Below are 23,042 nucleotides of genomic sequence, written 5' to 3'. Positions count from 1 at the left end.
TCTGTGACTTCAGTGGAATGAAACTAGGAATCACTTAAACAACCACAAAAAGTAAGACAGAAAATGTATGTATGTATGTGTGTATATATATATAAATATATATATATATATTATATATATATATAGAAATTAAACAACACTCTTAAACAATGAATGCCTCAAAGAACAAATCACAAAGGAAATTAGAAAATGGTTTGTGATGAACAGAATAGAAAACAAAGCCTACCAATATCCACGGCATACTCACACAGGAATGTGTAGGTGTAAATTACTATATATGAAAAAGTAGAATCTCAAATCAATAACTTAACTTTACACTTTATGGAAAACCTTAAAGAAGAATGAACTAGGTTAAACATTATCAGAAAGGAGGAAGTAGTGAATATCACGGTAGAAAAGACAGACTAGAAGTGGCATAAATTATGTAACTCAAAAGTTGGTTATTTCAAAACATTAAGAAAATGGACAAGTTCTTATCCAGACAGAGCAAAGTAAAATATGAAGACTGGAATTACTAACAACAGGAAAAGAAAAAAATGCAGACATTACTATTAACCTTGCATATATAAAAAAAGAAATCCGAGAGAATACCATGAGCAATTATACTCCAACAACATCCACAAACTAGGTGAAATGCATAGATTCTTAGAAGCACATGAACTACCAGAACTGACAAAGGGACAAGTAGGTTATCTTAGATCCATGGCTTATAAATTATAAGTAGCCCAATAAGAAGTAAAGGGGTTGAATATGTAATCAAAAACTTCCCAAAAAAGAAAAACTTGGAACCAGAGGTTTTACTGGCAAAACTCATCAAATACTTAAAGTGAATCAACACCAATCCTTTAGAAACACTTCCAAAAAGTAATCGATGAGAGAGTACTCTCTACTTCGTTCTAAGGCACAGGCTCTACCCTGAAACCAAGGCCACAGGTATACCTCATGGAAAAACTAAAACATAGTCCAGTATTCCCTATTATGCAAAACACCCCCTCCAAAATGCAAGCAAAGCAAGTCTAGTAGCAGCAGATTAAGAGGACTCTACTTTATATCCAAGTGGGACTTCTCCATAGAATGCAACGGTGGACCAACATACGAAAACCAATCAATGTATGAGAATGGAGAAAGAATGGCAGAGTAGAAAGACCCTGAGCTCACTTGTTCTCACAAACACACCAAAATCACACGTATCTGCTGAAAAACCATCAGTAAAAAGAGAATGAGAGCTACCAGAAAATACCTGCTACAACTACAGGCATAAAGAAGAGAGCACAATAAGAGAGGCAAGAAAGGTCAACCCACAAGATAATAAAATCCCAAACCACAAACTGGAGAAGAATTGTACAGCAAAGGTTTCCCCACAGGCATAAGGGTTCTAAACCCCAGATTGAGCTAGCAGCCCAGGGGTCCTGCACCAGGAAGACAAGACCCCAGAACATTTAGTTGCTAAGGCCAGAAGGGCATGCTTTTGACAGCCTCATGGGACTGGGAAAAATAAAGCCTTCCCTCTGAAAGGATGCACACTAAACCTCACATGGATCAGGACACAGGGCAAAAACAGCAATGTGACAAACCTCTGAGCCAGATGTAACTGCTGGTCTTGGAGCATCTCCCAGAGAGGTGAGGGCAGCTGCAGCTCACCCAGGGGTTACAGGCCCTGGGGGCAGACCTACTGAGGAACGTTCTATTGCATGAACACTGCTGCTGGTGCCTACCATCTTGGCTCATCAGTGCTAAGGCCTGGTCCTGCCCAAAAGCCTGTAGGCACCAGTGCTGGGATGCCTCAAGCCAAACAACAGACTAGATGGATACACAGACCTAACCATCAACACAAAGCTGCCTAAGCACTTCCTGAAACCACATTATCTCTAGATTCAGCCCTAGACATGGACCTGCCCATCAGAGGGTCAATACTCACCTCCACCCACCAGTGGGAACATACCAGTCCTGCCCTTCAGGAAGTCTGCCCTAGCCTCTAGGTTAGCAGATATCAGACACCAGAAAGCCACAGACCTTCATCCCATGGACTGAGTTGGCCCTCAGGAGGTCAGATCCTACACTAGGAACAGCTGTGCCCTCATCCTATCCTCTAGCAGGATAACACGTGCCTTGGGACACCCTGGATACTATACCCACCATAGGTGTCAGGGACTGCACTTGCCCACCAACAATGTGAATGGCCTCTGGGATCCCTGGGCCCTGCAATCAGACTTCAGAAACTGGCTCTATCTGCCAGTATTCCAGCACTAACCTGTGACCTGGCTTTGCTCACCAATGAGTGGACAGTAGCCCCAGACTTGGACACTTAGGCTATGCCCCCCCATTATTCAGCACTAACCTCAGGGTCCTCAAAGCTTCCGCATCCAGACATCTAGAGAAAAGTTAACATCCACCTTTTGGAGACTATTTAAAAAACTTTACACAGGAAAGAACACTTTCAAACTCATTCTATGAGGCCAGGATTTCCCTGATGCCAAAACTAAGCAAAGGTATCACAGAAATGAAACTTACAGGCCCATAGCACTGACAAACATAGATGCAAAGACCCTCAACAAAATATGAGCAAAATGTGAGAATCCAACAATACAGTAAAATAATCATATGTCATATTCTAGTGGGATTAATCCCAGGGATACATGGAGTTTTCAATATCCACACATCAATGTGAAATAACACATAAACAAATTGAGGAATAAAAAGCATCTCAATAGATGTGGAAAAATTTTTGATAACACTCAATATGTATTTATGGTAAAATGTCTCCAGAAAGTGGACATAGAGGGAACATACCTCAGCATAATAAAAGTCATATGGAACAAACCCACAACCAACATCATACTCAATGGTGAAAACATGAAAGCATTTCCTCTAAATTCAGGAAGAAGACAAGGATGCCCACACTTGCCACTTTTATCTAACATAATTTTGGAAGCCCTAGCCATGGCAATCAGAAAATGAAAAGCAGTAAATTAATCCCAGTTGGAAAGGAAGATTTAAGACTGTCCCTGCTTTCAGATAATGTGGTACTATACATAGAAAATATTAAAGATGCCACTGGAAAACTGCTAGAGCACATCAGTGACTCTGACAATGCTGCAAGATACAAATTTAACATACAGAAATCTGTTGTGTTTCTATATATTAACAACAAAATATCATGGGAAAAGGGGCGTTAAGGAAACAATCCTGTTTATCATTGCATCAAAAAAGAAAAAAAAAAAAACCTAAGAATAAGCCTATCTAAGGAAGCAAATTATCTGAAAACAATGACGTTAATGAAAGACATTGGACACAACAAACAGATGGAAATTTATACCATGTTCCTGGGCAGGAAGAATCAACATATTTAAAATGACTGTACTACCTGAGGCAACCTACAGTTTCGATGCAGGGTCTATCAAAATATCAATGGCATTTTTCACAGAATGGGAACAAATAATTTTCAAGTTTTATGTAATCACAATTGACTCAGATTATTTAAAACAATCCCGAGAAAGAAGAAGAGAGCTGGAGAAATCTCACTCCCTTTGTTTAGTAATACTGCAAAGCTACAGTAATTAAGCTAGTATGATTCTGCCACGCATACACAAAAAGATACATAGACCAATGGAACAGGAAAGAGAGCTTGAAAGTAAACTCATTCATTTATGGTCAATTAATCTATGACAAAGGAGACAAGAATACACCAGAGGAGAAGACAATCTCTCAGTAATGAGTGCTGGGAAACCTGGAAAAATACATGCAAAGGAATGAAACTATAAAACTCTCTGACACCATATGCTCAAAATGGCTTAAAGCTCAAAATGGCTTAAAAACATAAGTATATGATGGAATACTATGAAACACCTAGAGCAATATGTAGGCAGAACACTTTTTGACATAAACTGTAGCAATATTTTTGAAACTCTCTCTAAAGTAAAGGAAATGAAAGCAAAAGTAAGCAAATGTGACCTAATTAAACTTAAAAGCTTTGCACAGCAAAGGAAACTACCGAGAAAACAAAACACAGCCTACTGTATTCTACAAAATGTTTGCAAATAAAATGTCAATAAGGTGTTCATTTCCAACATATATAAATGACTCATACATTGCAACATCAAAAAAAGAAAAAAGAAAAAGAAAAATACTAACAAGTGATTTAAAAGAAGGCAGAAGATTTAAATAGACATTTCTCCATAGAGGAAATGGAGATGGCCTGCAGATGAATGAAACTATGCTTGACAGACATTGCTAGTTAACAGGGAAATGCACACTGGAACCACAATAAGATACCACCTCACATCTGTTAGAATCCCTATGATCTAAAAGGACAGAAATAGCAAATGATGAGGGTGGGGAGAAGAGGGAAAACCTCTACACTGCTGACGGTAGTGTAAATTGGTGGTGCCAGTGTGGAAAACAGTATGAAGATTTCTCAAAAAAAAAAATGAAAATAAAATTTCCATGTTACGCAGTATTTCCACCCCTGGGGATAGATAGGTAGATAGATGATAGATGATAGATGGATAGATAAATAGATAGATAGAGATAGATAGATAGATAGATAGATAGATAGATAGATAGATAGATAGATAGATAGCCAGACAGACAGGCAGAGACAGGCCGACAGACAGATAGTTAATGTATAGACATAATAGAATACTAATCACCCATAAAAGTAATGAAGTTTTGACATTTGTAGCAACAGGGATAGATTTGGAGGATCTTAAGCGGAATGAAATAAGTCAGAGAAAGACTAATATTGTGTGGCATCACTACATATATGTGGAATCTAAAATATGCAACAAAATAGTGAATATAACAAAAATAAGCAAACTTGCAGATAGAACAATCTAGTGGTTACCAGTGTGGAGGTGGGGAAGTGCAATATACGGGTGGGTCAGTAGGATGTTCAAATTTTTTGTTGTGAGAGAGGCTTAAGGTTGTGTTGTAGAAGAGGAGGAATATAAAACAATATTTTGTGATAACTGTAAATTCATAATCTTTAAAGTTGTACAAAAATAACTAATATGTAAGTATGTTAATTACAAACAAAAATACCAATCAATGTACTACAGCACACTAACAGTATAAAGAGGTTAAAAATTTATGGGATAATCTCAAATGATGCAGAATAAATACTTGTCAAACTATAGCCTTTCATGATTAATAACGAAAACAACCTTAAACAAACAAGTAATGAGGAAACTTCCTCAACCTGCGAGAGGGCATTTATGAGAGACTCACAGGTAAGCCTGTACTTGACGGTGGAAGACTAAGAGCTTTCTGCTAAGAATAAGAAAGAGACAAAATGCTTGTTTATCTTACTTCTTCACATTATACTGGGAGTTCCAACCAGAGTAAGTAGCCAAGAAATTAAGTGAAAAGAACTCAATTTGAAAGAAATGCAATTATCTCTATTCACAGACGACACACCCATTTATGTACATATTGGCCATCGTAAAAATCCAACAAAAGAGACTATCGGAACTAATAAAGAATTCTACCAAATCTTGGCAGCATCAGATTGACAGGCAAATATTAGTGCAGTTGCGCTATACTAGCAATGAACAGTCTGAAATAAAAGGTGAAAGACAAGCTATAGCCTATAAATGATTTCTAAAAGTCAATGAAAAATAGAAAAACAACCCAGTTACCAAGTGTGCAAAGGACTGGATTACATATTCTTATTCTGCAAAGACCCACGATTGCCGGAAAAAACACATGGAAAGATGCCCAATGTCATTACTCATTAGTGAAATGCCATTGAATTGTGAACTCTAAAATAGGAAATGATTCACCTTACACTTTGTAACGTTTATCTTGATCTTATCTTAATTACACTTTATAGAATGTGACCATGATGCAGAATGCTATTCAGGCAAAAAGAAATAAGACATCAATACATGCTACAACATAGATGTCACTTGAAAACCTTATGCTAGATGAAAGAAGACTGACACAAGCGGTCACGCCATGTATGATTCCAATTATGTGAAAATAGCTGGAATATGTTAATTCATAGAGACAGAAAGCCAGCTGATGGTTGTCACCCACCAGGGAGAAAGGCTTATTGGGGTGTGATTGGCTGTATAACTTTGTGAATGTACTAGACATCACTGGTGTATATTTTTAAATGGTTAGTTTTATGTCACGGAAATTTTACCTCAATAGAAATGAAAGATTCACATAGTAAAACACTAATCTCTTTCTCAGAAAAATAATTAATGGAACAATAAACATTTACGATATAATCTACTACTGCTCAGGGCCTTGTAATATTAGCACTGGATGAACGGTTTTCATTATTTAAATCTTCCTGGCAATCATTAACATGTTAACAATTATGAGACAATAACATTGTGTGTTTCACCTCTCCTCCCTCCCTCCCTCATTTCCCTCCCTTCTTCCCTCCCTTTCCTCCTTATTTCCCTCCCATTTTCCCTCCCTTCTTCTCTTCCATCCCTCCCTCATTCTCTCTCTACACCTGTATTTCTTCCTTCCTTCCTTCCTTCTTTCCCTCCTTCCATCGTTCCCTCCTTCCTTCCCTCCTTCCTTCCCTCCCTCCTTCCCTCCCTCCTTCCCTCCTTCCTTCCCTCCCTCCTTCCCTCCCTCCTTCCCTCCCTCCTTCCCTCCCTCCTTCCCTCCCTCCTTCCCTCCCTCTTTCTTTCTTTCTTTCTTTCTTTCTTTCTTTCTTTCTTTCTTTCTTTCTTTCTTTCTTTCTTTCTTTCTTTCTTTCTTTCTTTCTTTCTTTCTCTCTTTCTCTCTTTCTCTCTCTCTATCTCTCTTTCTCTCTCTCTTTCTCTCTCTCTTTCTTTATTTCTTTCTTTATTTCTTTCGTTATTTCTTTCTTTCTTTTTTCCTTTCCTTCTTTCTTTTCTTTTCCTTCTTTCTTTCCCTTTCCTTCTTTCTTTCTTATACCCATTTTCAATTATCTCTCATTTTTTGTTTTTCTTTTCTTCTTTCTGTCTTCCTGTCTTTTGCTCTTTCTTTTCTTTCTCTCTATGTGCTCCGTTTTCTTTCTTTCCTTCTTCCTCCCTCCCTCCACCCTCTCCCTTCGTTTCTTCTAGTCACCTATTGAGCATGGCTGGGAAAGTAATGTTGTTTTTCACAGTGATTTTTTTACATAGGTGCTCAAATAGGATTTTTATATATTCTCTTCTATCCTCTCATTTGTGTATTTACCCTCCACAGAACTTCCTCTTTTGGATTCTACTTCAGATACTTCCATAGCCCTTTATCGAAACCAGCACCACAATTTTTTCAACTTTTTATTATCTAAATGACCATGTAGGCAAGGTCCTATGTCCTATGCACCATGAGGCCAAATAAGCTGAAACCTCAGATTTTGGATCAGAGAAAGTTTTATTACAGGCCTGAGCAAAGTGAATGTTGTGGCTCATGCTCAAGAAAACCCAAACTCTCAGAAGCATTTAAGCAAAGCATATTTAAAGGCCAAATAAGGGAGCGGATACATCTCAGGGTACATGATCAGCTCATAAACAATTCTCTGATTGGTTGATATGGAGGTAACAGGGCAGTAAACCCCACCAACCTCTAGACACCAGGACGTCTGGGAGTCATGTGCTCTTGGGCATCATGTAGTTAATTTCTTCCCTTTATTGATGGTTTTTAGCATCTGAAGAACTCAGGAAATTTACATGAGATACTAATAGCAGAGGGAATCAACAGCAGACGTTCTTGGGAGGGGTCTGTCCTGGGAAGGCCCCACAAGTTCCTGCCCCAATACATAAATAGCTTTAGTTGCCAGCTTACGTATTAAATTTCTCTCTTTTTTTCCCATTATTCTCCTCCTTTCTTCCTATTTCAGACTGAAGTATTCTCATTCTTCCAAAATTAACCCCTCTACTTTTTTGTCAGCAATCTCAGTCTTCTACATGAATCATCCCCTTCCTTCTGATATTCTTCCATAGAAGTTACCTTTTGGCCCACTGGCAGAAGTGCATCCAGTTTTTGTGGCTTCTGATTCTGAACACCTCCCTATGAGAGATATGAAATTACAAAATACTGACTTACACACTAAAGTAAATATTTATTGATATGGGAAAAGGCAAATAGCATTTAAAAACACCTGAGCCCCACATCAATCACAGTTTTTATATGATTACAAGTATATTATGGAGACACTCTGCCAAACAATGTGACATTTTGTTTTCTTGTATTTTTTGTTTTCCATGTGTGACTCATATAACCTCGTGTATATTTACATCACCAAGCTCTTAGGCTAATTGATCTATTTCCTTTCAATGGAATGTAAGCACATCAGCACAGAGGTAATAATGTTACCAAGCTGAATGTGAATCCACTTTCTCAATGCAAAGCAAAACCAATCCACTGAATTCAGGTTATAGTGAAGGTAAGCGCAATATTTATTGCAGGGCACAAAGCAAGAAGTCCAGGGAACTCATGCTCAAAAGATACAGACTTCCTGATGACTTTCAGGGAAGAGTTTTTAAAAGCAGGGTGAGGGAGTAGATTACAGGGTGTGTGATCACCTCAGAGACCTCTTCCTGATTGGTTAGAGATGAGGTAACTGGGTGATACTTTGGGAACGATAGTCATCAACTTTCTGGCTCCAACTGATCTGAGGTCCACATGCTGGTGGCCAGAATGCAGTTAATTATTTCTTCCTGATGGAAGTTTTTCTGCAAAGCAACTGAAAGGTAAATTTCAAGATATTAACTTTAGCCCTTGAAGAAGAAATAAAGGACCTTGACATTACTTAATGCCTAAAATATTATTATTCTGTCTTGCTTGACACTTTTGTTTCTGCAAGTTCTCCCTTCTCTTCTCCTTGGACCTCAGGGACAGCCTAGGAGGCTGAAGCATCTTTTTACAACCAAGAGTCAGGGGACAAGATGGGGCCTGTCCCCAGGAAGACCCCACAAAATATTTCTCAACTTTAATTCCTTATTTATGTATATATTTATTTATTTATATTTACTTATTACTATCACCCATCCTGAGAGGATGAGAGGAACGGTGTACTGACTCCCCTGGCTACTTCCTCCTAAATGGGGACAAAGTCATTTTCTCAAGATTAGAGGAGAGAGAGAGTCACTGACTTTCATTTTAAATATTTCTTGAGTCTCAGGCTTAGCATCAACCTTTTATACTACGAAAATGTTAATTCTTTCCTTGATTGCTTTGCCACAGCACCTGATCAAGCTTTTGAAAATTAGTAGACATAGTACAGTGAGGATAATGATCAAAATGCACCCTATAATATTCCCCCAATAGTCCTTCCATTCTGAATGGCAACCAGAAAAATAAATTCTGTAGTTTGACCCCTTTATGTATGTTCAGTAGCCAAGTAGTATTTTGAATTAGCCTATATATTTGGGTTTCATCTTTTCCAGGGGTTTTAATATGTACATAACAGGGGCTATAAGCCACTACATATATGCCTTTTTTTTTTTTCTGAGATATAATTTAAAGCTTTTTCTTTGTTTGTTTGTTTAGTATTATTTTGTCTAGATTATCTGGAGCTTTCTGCTGGAGGGTACACCTTTAAGCTATCTCGTTTATCACTACTCTTCGTAAACTAAGAGAAAGCTTCCAAGAAGAGACCTGGAGACTATAACAGATCATAACATTGCAGTGAGAAGTGATATCAGATATTGCTTTGAGACTGCTTGGTGGTGTCCTTGAGTCTGTTAGGGTTTAGAAAATTCAAATTCTCAGTAATTCAGGAACTTGTCTGAAGCCATATCCGTAGTAATCACTTGGCTCCAGTTTGAATGCCTGAATCACAGTTACTCCAATTTGACTTTTAAATAATGCATTCTTTCCTTTCATGGCTAAAGTTGATGTACAAGGTATGTCTAAAAGGCCACAGCAGGCTATTTGGGTTAGCCTAAAATTTATGTTAAAACATGTATAAGCCTGATGACTTTCTCATAGATCAATATGTGAAATTTTTCTCCATCATTTCCCCCTTTTGATTGTAATTCTTTGATAGAAAGGATTGATGATGAAAACATTTGTCTGTTGATGCCAGGGTTGTTGCTGGCCATCCTAGGCCCTCAGTGAGAGGCCTAGTTTACATATACACATAACCATATGTATATAACTATAACTATATTTATATCTGCCTACTTATGCAACTTGAGGGAAATCTAATCAGTCACAGTGAATAAGCTCAGAAGTCTGTTAACGGGGAAATATTTTATAGGCTATATATTTTATCGATTATGAATCTTTTCACAAATATTGTACAGGTCCCTCTGACAGTGGACTGAAATCAAGCAGGCATACATGTCACGAGGTATACACTGTGACAATTTCACTGGGGAATTTTACCTTCATTTTGAAGGAGAGGCAAACGATTGGTAAACAATTTTATGGGACCATAAGGGTTTCTATGAGAATTCTTTAATATCTTACCCAGTTCTGTGACATTACCTGAAAGCTGTCAGTAATAGATACTCATCAATAAGTTCTTTTTATTAATCTTCTTGAAGATGAAGCATTTTTGACAAAAATCGGAGAGAAACAATAACATTCTATAAAAGACAAAAGTCTTAAGATGTCATGATTTAAGATCTGATTATAATTAACTGATAAGAAAAGCATATCCAAGTTGCTGTGACAGGTAACATTTCAAGATAGTATCTAGAATTATGATTGATAACAATATACTAGGACATTCTTAAATTTTAAGAACTTCATATAATTTCTAGGACATCTATATTAATGGCCCTTACCCTTAAGTAAGTAAGTTAATATACCAAATAGTCCTAACTAGTTTAATATTTCTCTCTGACATGCTTCAGTTGCCCTTTGAAATGACCCCAGTTTTATCTAGAGGTCAAAACAACTTCATTTAGAATTTGAAGTAAAACAAGACAATATTCTAAGAAAACTTCGTGCTGTTAACAAAGAAAAGCAAACTCCAGTCTTGTGAGAGCTCATTTTGATAACAAAATTATTTACTTAATTAAAGTTAATCTAATCTTAGCCAGACTTGAATACACACACAATTTCTCAGGCTTCCCTTTACAGAAAATTTCCACAAATCTCCCTATCCACATTGTTTGTCCCTTACTTTATTTCCTACCCAGAACCAATCAGCTGTAGGACAAAATTTATTTTCCCTTAGCAGAAATATCTTCATTCTTTATACCTACAGCAAAGCTATAAATACAGACATACATAGATATACACATACAAGTATAAATATTCCTATCCAGATTCTTTTCAATTATAGGATATTGCAAGATACTGAATATTGTTCTCTGTGCCATATGGTAGGTCCTGGTTGTTTATCTATTTTGTATATAACAGTGTGTATCTTTTTATTCCCAAACTCCAAATGTATTCCTCTACCTCCCTTTCCCCCTTTGGAAACCATGTTTGTTTTCTACGTCTGTGAGTCTAATTCTGCTTTGTAGGTAAATTTGTTTGTAACTTTTTTTAGAGTCCACACATAGGTGATAGCATCATATGATATTTGCCTTTCTCTGTCTGACTTACTGCACTTAGTATGATGATCTCTAAGTCCATCCATGTTGCTACAAATGGCATTATGGTTTTCTCTTTTTATGAATGGTTACTATTCCATTATATATGTGGTACTGTGTGTGTGTGGGTGTGTGTGCATGCATGTGTGAACACGTATGAGTTACATATAGCAAATTCTTTATTCATATATCTGTGCATGGGCATTTAGGTTGCTTCTATGTCTTGGCTATGGTAAGTAATGCTGTAATGAATATTGGGGATGTATCCTACTTTCTTTACACAGTGAAATGTTTTACTTATTTTATCTAGCAGCTTGAAATGCATATACATTGCCATTTTTAACCTTCAAAGCCCTTAATCTGCAGGAAAAACCAAGTAGCAAGCTATTGTGAACTGTTTGTCATACTAGCATTGTGTAATTGGAAAACTTATATGCACATTCCATAGCCTTCAAAAAGTACACCTTCTCACAGTAAAATTTATTTCCTCAATGCATTGCAAAGCATGTGTCCAATAAACCTAAACAGCTTTAGCTTTTCATTCAGAAAAATACAAAAATAGTTAAATTTCAACGTCTCTAATGATCTATTTTACAGTGTTTGATCTTATTTAAAAATGATGGAGAGCTTCAATGAATTCTCATCATTTAACTTAATTTAGCATAACCCTAAGTCTCAAGTTACCAAAAATTTGAAGAAACTATTTTAGATAGACATAGATTAAACAAAATTATTTCCAAAGAGTTTACCTAAAAGATTGTATCTGATTTATCTCTATTTCATTCCTTGTGACAATATTACCATGCCAAGTTAACTTTTTCCTTGTTGACATAATTTGAAGCAGATAAAATATGAACTTATTGTATTTCAGTAAGTATAGCTACAATAAAGATTTATAGTTAATGCATATGTGATGCTAAACACATCTGTATTCATTAAACTAATAGGCTTAAAGTAGCTTTAATACTAGACTTTAATTTAATGCTAAATATGACCCAGATCCGATGAGACTGAAAATAATCCGGGTTCATTTCCTTTATATTTAGACATTTGATAGATCAGAATTTACTTTCCAATAAGACAGTTGAATAGAGCTCACTTACAATTTCTTTTTTCCTAGAGACAATAATCAGAGATCTCATAAGTTTAACACTTAGTCGTGAATCAGGTCTTTTAATGTAGAGCTTATTAGTTTATGTAACAGCTGAACTAGCTTAACTCACTTGATTCTTAGAAGATCTCTCCCCATACCCATTTTATGTTTTCAGGTTTAACTGATTAAGCCTGAGCTGTGTAAGAGAGCAGGACTCTAGGGGGGCTCCTCTGGAAAGACCCCTCCCCCCAAGCCTCTGTTTAGCTCCTCTCTGAAGTACCTAGTTAGTAGTATCTGATGTACAGTTCCTTGGTAGACTTCCAGATGATAAAATCCCCAGCAAAAGGAAGAAATTAACTATATGATGACCAGAAGCATGTAGCTCCCTGAGCTACTAAATGCTTGAGGATTGATGTTAACCCCAGTGACACTGCCATGTTACCTAACCATCAGCCAATCAGAGAATTGTTCAGGAGATGGGCACATACCCTGTGACATCCTTCCTTCATCTGGCCTTTACAAATGATTTACTGAATCCCTGTCATGAGTTTGGGGTTTTATAGCACAAGCTGCCCATCCTCCTTATACTGAGGCCTTTATAATAAACACTGCCCTATCCTTCACCACAGCCGGGTGTCAGTAGTTTAGCTTAACTGTGCATGAAGAAGTGGACCCAAGTTTGTTTGGTAGCCGAATTACATGGTGGGCCAATGGGCTTCTTGTGACCTTAATTCCTCGAGCTTTTTTAAGCTGGAGTCCTTTCATTAGATTTTAAGTGTCTTGGGTTCTCCCTCTGCTACTGTAAGGACCACTGCGGGTGCTCAGGTCATTGGGTGGCCAGATCTTGTTTGTGTCCCTGGCAGAAAATATTGTTAATTACAATGAACAGTTTTCCCTATAAGGACAGGGGTGGTGTGAGGATTTGCCTCTACCACTTTCCCAAGACTCTCAGCTACCTGATGGGACCAAGAGGTCTCTACGGGTACAAGGCTCTGGATCCTCCTTGAGTTCAGGCAAGGCAGAGAAGTCTGCTCTGGGCCACCGAAACTGTCAAATGAAGAAGAAAAAGTGCATGCTAAAAACTGATAATTATGTTTTATTTGGCAGAATTTCTGAGGACTTCAAGCCTTGGAGGCAGCCTCTCAGCGCTGGGGGACTGCTCTGAAGAGGGAGGTTGGGAGGGAACCACATGTATAGGAGCTTTACCACAAAACCCAGATAGTCAGAACATCAAAAGATTACTGTTAATTAAAGAAATCCAGGCACCTCAAGTTAAAAATTTTAGGGCTTCTCTATGTATGGGAGGATGCAGGAGTGGCTCATTTATATCACTCTCTTGATAGGCACCTTAGCTATCGAGGACTGGAGTCTTGTTCTTTCCCATCCTGAGTCTCCTCGTGGTGCCCAGTTGTGGGTAGCTGCAGTGGCTGAGGACTTGGCAGTGGGCAGCCTGCTTGGCAGTATCCTGAGTTCCTTCAGGGATCATCATTGGGGCAGGTTTTTTGATTTGATGGCAACAACATTCTTTGTTTACTGATATGGCAGGCAAACATTTTCATCTACATGCAGCAACAGAAGAGAGATCCTTCAAAATAAGGGAGGTCAAAAGTGACCTTCAGCTTATAGAAAAGCACAGGTAAGACAAAACATGTCTGAGCTGGTTACAGGAATTAGAAAGAGTAGCTCACACTTATGCATCAGAAGTTAAATGAAAGAAGAGATGAAAGAAGACAGGCCACCTGTGTGTTTCAAGGTAGAAAGTGTTAGAGCAGGCAGATAACTAGATATGAACCGGAAAATGGGGGCACAGGCCAAATGGCAGGAAACCATGCATCTCGTAAAGAATGAGGGGGGTTCACTGGGCAGATGGAGGAAAGCAGGAACCCCTAGAATGATTAAGAAACCACACATTTTGGAGTGACAAGTGGCTTGGAGGCAGACACAGAACAGTGGGGTAAAGGCAGGACTCTCCATTGTCTGAGTGTAACCTTTTGCTCACTATGCTCTCATTACAAGAAATTAACCTTGCAGTTTACATGTACCCATCATGCACTGATGCCACAACACTTCCAATTTAGACTAAGTAAGAACAACACCCCCTCTCCCTTTGGAAGGTGGAGCTGGGATGGGAATCAGGGAATGAGACCCCAACCCCCTCCATCGCCAATGAATATTCCACCCAATCATTTTTGCACTGCATACAACCAGCTTGTCAAAGAAACTCAGGGCAAGCTGCTCAAAAAAGTCTGCCTGCTCTCCCCTTGAGGGCACGCTATCACTTAAATTCTCACTTTACTCTGTTGACCTCTGTGTCCCCTCTCTGAATTATTTCTGCATGGAGATAAGAGACTTCTCTCTAGTAACAGAGAAGGATTGCATTGTAATCAGTTTTCTATTGAAATATTTTAGATCTATCTAGCAGGTGGTTGAACTTTAATACCATCGGTTAAAACTGACATGGGAAAATGCCTGGGCTATACCAATTTTTAGGCACTCTCCTATGTATTGGAAAGGTCCTAACAGTAAATTAAAATAAAACGCTCAACTGAGGTTAGAGACAAAAACAAGCAGCGTTATTTTACAGTCGTAAACTAATTGTTGTAGACAAGTATTTGTGACATTCTTTTTTTCTGGTAACGTTTTCCCTTTCACCCCAGATTAATTAGGAGACCCTGGAAAGGAGATAACAATAAACTCAACTGTATTTAGGGATATCAGGTTGTATATGAACCACTTAATTAAAGTCTTGTAAGAATTAAATGACTGAGCATTAATTTGTATCCAACTCGTTAAAATATATATATTTCTTTTTCAGATATTTAAGTCCAGTCTATGTTTGTTTTAAGAAAACAGCAAGATTTAAAAGATGCATGCATATGCATATGAACATACATACATGCACGCATGATGGAGTAGAGAACAAAGTAACCTCCCTGATGCCAAAAATCCAGCAGTTTGCTTTCTCTCCCTTACTGCTTTTATGCTGAACAATGCCCCAATTATTCCTTGCACTTTTTAACCCAGAAGCTATGCTCCAGGAGGGAAGTAATGGGCTGATAATCTCAGAGGAATGGGCAGACCCTCTGGAGTTCCCCTATGACATAAGAAACATTCATGGAGGTTAAGAGGAATGTAGCACCCTATAAAGTGCCCTGAATGCTGTCACCTTTCCTGTTCCATCCAATTGTTCTGCAAAACCTCAAAGCCTCAACCCTATGAGGGAGTCACAGTCTCTAAGATATTAGCCTGCTGGAAAATGCTGCCTCCGTGTCTCAATCTGGCTTTCAGGGTCCAGAGGACAGTTTTGCAGCAACATGCATACATGCATAAATAGAATTTAAAGATATTTGACTCCAAAGTCCCAAAGGAAATTATCTATTAATAAAACTTTAAAGAAACGCTAAATTTATTATTATTCTGTTCAATCATTTCACTTATTTGATAGTGTCCTTTGATGCACAAATACTTTAAAGAATTACCCCTGTGGTCTTTATATTTTCTTTCACTGTGTGTTTCTTTCATGTCCTCTGTATCACTAGGCTTAAAAAAAAAATCTCACAGGCAAACTGTACAGGAACTGGACACATAAGTGGATTTGTGTTAGTAAACTACTACTGGTAAAATATTATGGGGTTATCATACAGCAACATATGTTCACATGTGGGGATGAGTTCATATTTACACAATAGGGTAAATTATCCAAAAGCACCACATCCCAGGTGTCGGCAAGTTGAAGGGACTGGAAAAGTGACAATTACTAGCCTCTATAGGATTGGTCACCTGGAGATGCCATGATGCCATTCTACACCTTATGATTTTGCTGATTGTTGATCCATGATTTCTTGTTTGAATTATGGCTATAAAATCAATTTATCCCATCCCCAAGTTGGGTTCACCATTTGGAAGGCCCTAGGCTGCTGTGAGTCCCATTTGCCCAGCAAAGCTATAAAGCTGCCTCGTTCCTGCTAAGCTCTAAGATACTGTCTCTGAGTTATTTGGCTCAGGGAGGGATGGGGCTGATCTTCCAGCAACAGGTTGATTGAGGGAAAGTTATGTAACAGCTGTTGAGACACAGTCAATAATGAGTGAGTAATGCAACAGTGATTTAAAATTTTCTTTACTGAGTGTGGGACACAGAAATGGTATCCCACTTACTCAGGAGTTCAGGGGAGCATTTTTTCACCCTCTAGTATCAAGGCTTAATATTGTAAGACCTGTTAAACATTGTGCCTTGTCATAGTGAATGGAAATCAGCCCTGCTTCTGAGATTAAAATGAGGTGAAACATTAGTAATACACTACAAGGAACACTAGGTAAACTATTGATATCATATTACCCAGTAGCCCTTGCCTCCCCTTCTCCTTATCTCCATTTCTGAATGTAAATTGTTCTTTAGACACTCTGATTTTTGCTGCTGCTGCTGCTGCTGCTGCTGCTGCTGTTGTTGTTGTTGTTTTAAGTGGATTATCTCTTTCCTTCCTTTTCACTCCTTTTGCTAGTTGAAGCATTGAAGAAATATTGCAATAACCATATATATGCCAGGTACCATCCAGGAGCAAGAGGTCTAAAAACAATACAATCTCTTTTTGTATTTAAACATTATTGCCTCCCCTCTCACCCAGATAACTTCCTCCCACCCCTTCATATAATTATATACATATCTGTGAGTTCTTTTTATTTCTTATTTTTGATAATATGAAATATACATAACAGTCATTTTAACCATTGAAAGTGTACGATTCCTTAGCTTACATAAATTTCCATTCTTGTGTAACCCGTACCTAGTCCCAGAACATTTCATCACCTGAGAAGGAAACACTGCACCTCTTAGCTGTTACTCCCCACACCCCTCCATCTTCAACCACTGCTACTCTGGTTCCTGTCTCTGTCTTCCTGCCACTCCTGGTATTTCATAGGAGTGAAATCATTCAGTTTGTGTCCTCCTGTGTCTGTCTTTTCTCCACACATATTTTTGGGTGATGTTTTCAAGGTCGGCCCGTGGTGGCCAATGTATCAGTTTTTGCCTTTTAATATAATTTTGAAGTGGCATACATTCTTTTCTCATATATTCAACAATTTCCAGCTTTAAAAATCTGCTTTAATGTGTGAGTGCAATCTAACCATTTGATTCTGTGATAAGATATCTGTATTAAATTGGGTCAAGAGGCACTATACTCACATTTTATTTGGATCTTGAATACTCAATTTTGCTAGATGACTAGCATACAGATTATGGGATCTATAACCTTCTTTTGACTGAATAAATTTAATTTTTGTTTGGAGTTCCTAATATTAATGTATCATATTATGTATGGCTTAAATCACATTTTGTTCTGCAGATTATTTGCATGTGATGCAGGGATCATTTAAATTTTATTTTCTGAGGAAGTTTGGCATCATCCCTATGTGGTCTTGGTGAGACTTTGTTTTTCTTTTTCATGGGCTATGTCCTCAGTAATCTATAGCTGTCTCTCCCACTTCCCAAGTATGGTTTTAAAACTTGTATGGAGGAAGTTTCCTCCTACTTTTCAACATGCAAATGTATATGACAAATTCCAAGTGTGCCTTAAGGATTGATTTGTGAGGGGAACTTTGCCTATTTCATTTGGGAAACTATGACCTTTTAATTTTGTCCTAAGTTTGAACTAGAATATAAAAGGATGGTAAATTTGGAGGCTGTAATTTAGAGATTTAGATATGGAAAGCACCTTCTGTTTTGTGTTCCTTTTTGACCCTTAGTTATGTAAAAGTGCAGAAGGGACTGAAAAGCAAAAGAGAGTGGCAGTGTACAGAAAACCAAGCCAAATTAAAACAAAACCCCCAAACAAAAAACACATCCCTTTTAAGTGTTATGGTAATGCGACCAAACATCAGGAGTTCCAAGGTCATCGTACTCCATTTTTTCTTTTAATGGAAATTTTTTTATATCTAACTTTAATTGTTCCCTGAGGTTGGCAACATAAGTTTATAATAATACTCTGATAGTCATCAGCATAGATAAAAGTGTAGAATTCTCTGTTATTTGCCACTGTAAAGCTTACATAGAATTTTCAATTGTACTTCAGTTAGAAGTGAAGAAACAAGGAGGTGATTATTAGCATGGATGCAATATCACGTGTGTTCAATAGAATCAGGCTGTCTTTAAAGTTTGTGTTTACAATAACATTCGCAACATATATTCATAGTGATAAACAGTTCCTTAGTGTTTCTGCTGCAACTTCACCCTTTGTTTAAGGGGATAATAAAATAATAACGACAAAGTTATTTCATATTTTTAAAGGAAGGTTTACAGCCTTCAGTGGGTCAGATCAGATATGAACCGGAAAGCAGAGGGCTATATCCTATTAAGTAGTTTGCTTGAGAATGGGTAAGTCTGGTTGGGCTTTGGCTGACAGTCCAGACAGCTTTGAGGGGAGGTGTTGCTGGGGGCGGAGAAATAAGTATGTCACTACAAAAGTTACAGCAAGAAAGTCTATGATAGAAACAACCTTTGAATAGTAAGGTAATTTTTGGAAGACTTTCACCTTCAAATTCTGCTTCCTCCCCCATTTTAAAGCAATGCAATCATATGCTTCTGCTATGTTTGCGGAACTGAATGGTGATAATTACAGCTCAGCGGTACAGCAACAAAATATCCTCTCCTTCAGGAAAGCCTCCTCGCTACTTCAGAGAGACAATCGTAGCTCAAAAGATCTGTATGAAACTGGAGGAAACAGTAGAGAGTACATGAAGGACCGCGTCAAGCGACCCATGAACGCTTTCATTGTATGGGCTCGTGATCAAAGGCGAAAGGTGGCTCTAGAGAATCCCAAAATGCAGAACTCGGAGATCAGCAAGCGGCTGGGATACCAGTGGAAATTACTTACAGAAGCTGAAAAGCGGCCGTTCTTCGAGGAGGCGCAGAGACTCCGGGCCATACATCGGGACAAATACCCGGACTGTAAATACCAACCTCGTCGGAAGACCGAGGGGCTACCGAGAAGTGACAAATCGTTTCCCACAGACCCTTCAACACTATGCAGCCAGGTACATGTAGACGACCTTTTGTACTCCTTCACATACACGGACCATTGTGCCAAGACACCGCAGTCACGAATGGAAGGCCCGTTAAGTCCCTCACAACGGATGAGCATTACCAGCTCACTCCCTCAGCAAGAGCACTGCAGCAACTGGACAAGCCTGCACCACAATAGGGTGACAATGGCTACACAGATCTGTGTGGATGGTCCCTTTTACTGTAGTTTGCAGCCTGGACATTCTCACCGTTACTTTTGGTGTTGATTTCCGTACTCTGGCTAACAAAGGCCCCATTCATCCGATTTCGACCATTTTTTCACCTGTGGCTACTTTGAAAATAAGGCATGTAAACATGTTTTATGTGTAAAGAATTAGGACGTTGTCACATATGACTCAGCCTGTATTTATGGTTGCTTAAAAGAGTACTATCTTGATAAGAAAGTATCTTAACTGTTTCAGTTCCAAGGCCAACCTGTTTCTTCTTTTGATGAAACAGTTCTTATACATAATTTTAGTTGCTCCCGAGATTGGCCATTAAATAGGTGTTAGTATAAAGTACTATTGACAATTGTCAGCAGAGATAATAAAATTCTCACTGTATGTTAAAGACTGCAATTCAAAACTATAGTGCTGAGAAAAACATACACTAATTAAAGCTATGGGTAAATGGGGGGAAGTCACACTTCACGGGAAAACTTCCTACTGTCTTAAGTAGTCCCTTGTAGAAGGTCTGTTTGTTGGTCTTTTCAGCCACTTGTGTGTCTTTGTAAGCTGCAGGTAATTACAGAAGAGATATGTATGTTCAATTTTCTTTGACAGTTTATTTTGCATCCTCCTCCCAGTGTGGAAAGAAAAATTACAACTCAATTCCTTTGCACCAGACAAATCTGCACTTACTTATGTCTACTTTGAACCCATTATAACACCTATCTGGTAAAAATGAAATCTTTAATTAGCTCATATGGGACTCATGGTTTCACCTCTTTTCCAAAAACTATCTTTTACCCATTGGGGATGGACTAGTTTCTGCTGTCAGCTAACTTTTAGCTTTATGTGGGTGAGGTGGGTTTAAGGAGGGCACAGACCTATAGTATCAAGAATATGAACTATTCAGATTATGATGGTGGGGAGATGGGTTGGGATGACACAGGCTGGTTAATCTGATGAGATGTCAATGAGAGTGTAAATCAAAAGCTCTGAAATGTTTTGCATGCAGACTAAAGTAGAAAACTTTTCAGTTTGCAACGGAAAGCATCACTTTTCAGAGTAAATATAAATGGGTGGCCTATATACAGATGGATGTGCATATAGGTATATGGATACAGACATATAGCTAGATAAATACACATATATCTCATATCAAAATCCACCTTCCCATACATATATTCCAAAACTTTAAGGAAAAATAAACCTCCATTAATAAAAGTCAAAAAACACAAAAGTACTATATATTAGAGAGAAATGTCTCAATTTGAAAGAAAGTTCACGGTAAATAAGGTGTGAATTTCACAGACTATATTGCTTAATCAGAGACTTATGACCCCAAAATGAGTATTGTTAACTGCAATAAACTCTTAAACAACTACATTAGCTACTTTGTATTTTTAAATGTTTTACATACATTTTATACACATATATACTTATGTTTAATGTTTAAAACCAATCTTTCTGTGTGTTCAGAAATAACCTCCACTCTGACCTCCATCAAAGTAGGTTCAAAATAGGTAAAAATTCCTTTTCTTGAACTTCAAATAAAGGCAAATATAAAATATTATGTCTAGTTTCTTTTGCTTAATATGATTTCAGTGATGTTCCAGTTCTTTGTTATAGAAAATATTCTTTCATTCCATTTCCAATAGACATGTGAATGGACACTTTCTACTTTTAGCTTCTCTTTGTACATTTGTGTACTTGGCCATGAGAGAACATTTACCTGTGTCTCTGCTGTGTATAATCCTAAGAAATATATGTATATATATATTTCAGCAAGTATTTCAACAAGCATTGCAACAAAAATACTTGTATTTTCTGATAAATATTTGCCACTTTTTAAAATACCAACTCTTAAAAATATTTGGGGATACAAACTAAGAGCATGGCCTCTAGATGCAATGTGGATCTGATTATATTCTCAGCCACTGACTAGGCCTGACATTGAACAAATGGCTACCATTCTCGTCCTCTGTTTCCTCAACTCTGAGGGGTAGTATTAATAACAAAGGTGATGATAATAATAAACATAAATAAATAAATAAATAAATAAATAAATAAATAAATAAATAAATAAATAAATAAATAAGAAATAAAGAGATAATTAAATAATAAATAAATAAATAAAAGAACAACAGAGCCAACCTCACCGGGGTTTTGTGAAGACTAATTAAGTTAATGTGTGTAACGATTCAATGATTAAGTATATATAGAGCACTTAGAACCTAGCTCAGTATTGGCAAAGCATTAACTAGTAACAATGATTATAATAATAACAAATAACAACACCAAAATCTACTTCAGTCAGATGCTGTGAAGACTAAACTTATTAAAGTGTATAGGATTCAAAGAGTAAGTGTATATAAACCACTAAGAAGGGAGGTTTATATTATTAAAAGATGATCAAAAAACGGCAAGACTACATCAAAAGGATGCCATGAATATTAAAATATTTAGGGTGTATGGGATTCAATGAGTAAAGCTATACAATGTACTGAGAACAGAGGTCACCCTCAGTAAAAAGCTAACCAACGACCTCATCATCATCGACAGTAACAGTACTAAATAACAACAATAAAACACTCTTCACTAGGATGCTGTGAAGGCTAAAGTAATTAAAATGCATAAGATTCAGTGAGTAAATGAATATAACATATAAAAAGTAGAGGTTGAGATTAGTAAAAGTCCAAATAGTGATGATAATGATACAGATGATGATGATGGTGTTGATAGTAAAACAAAACCTACTTCAGGAGTGCTCTTAAGACAAAATGAAATTGCACAGAATTCAGTGAATAAGTGTGTTGAGGTACATAGAACAGAGGATGGCATTAGTAGAACCCTAATAAGTAAAGACTTTTTACAGTTTTTTTTAAGAGTTTTTTAAACAGTTATTATTGACTTGTAATAATTTTACAATGTTTTGTCAAATTCCAGTGTACAGCCCAATTTTTCAGTTATACATGAACATATATGTATTCATTGTCACATTTTTTTCTGTGTGAGCTACCATAAGATCTTGCATATATTTCCCTGTGCTATATGGTATAATCTTCTTTATCTTTTCTACATTTTGAGGTCCCTGTCTACAGCTTTCCACCCCCCAAACCCTTGGCAACCACAAGTTTGTATTCTATGTCTGTGAGTCTGTTTCTGTTTTGTATTTATGCTGTGTTTGTTTGTTTGCTTTTAGATTCCACGTATGAGTGATCTCATATGGTATTTTTCTTTCTCTTTCTGGCTTACTTCACTTAGAATGA

General features: G+C 37.4%; 1 protein-coding gene across 1 annotated transcript; it reads left to right on the top strand.

Annotated features, from left to right (window-relative positions):
• Positions 1–18,898: 18,898 nt before the first annotated feature.
• SRY (sex determining region Y) lies at positions 18,899–19,836 on the top strand. The gene has a single exon (XM_064483436.1). The coding sequence runs from the start codon at positions 19,114–19,116 to the stop codon at positions 19,834–19,836; it is 723 nt and encodes a 240-aa protein (XP_064339506.1). The 5' UTR covers positions 18,899–19,113.
• Positions 19,837–23,042: the final 3,206 nt, after the last annotated feature.

This window comes from Camelus dromedarius, chromosome Y (genome assembly GCF_036321535.1).
Source record: "Camelus dromedarius isolate mCamDro1 chromosome Y, mCamDro1.pat, whole genome shotgun sequence".
NCBI lineage: Eukaryota > Metazoa > Chordata > Mammalia > Artiodactyla > Camelidae > Camelus > Camelus dromedarius.
Note: the sequence above shows the minus strand (reverse complement) of the source record. Positions and strands in the feature narration are given on the sequence as shown.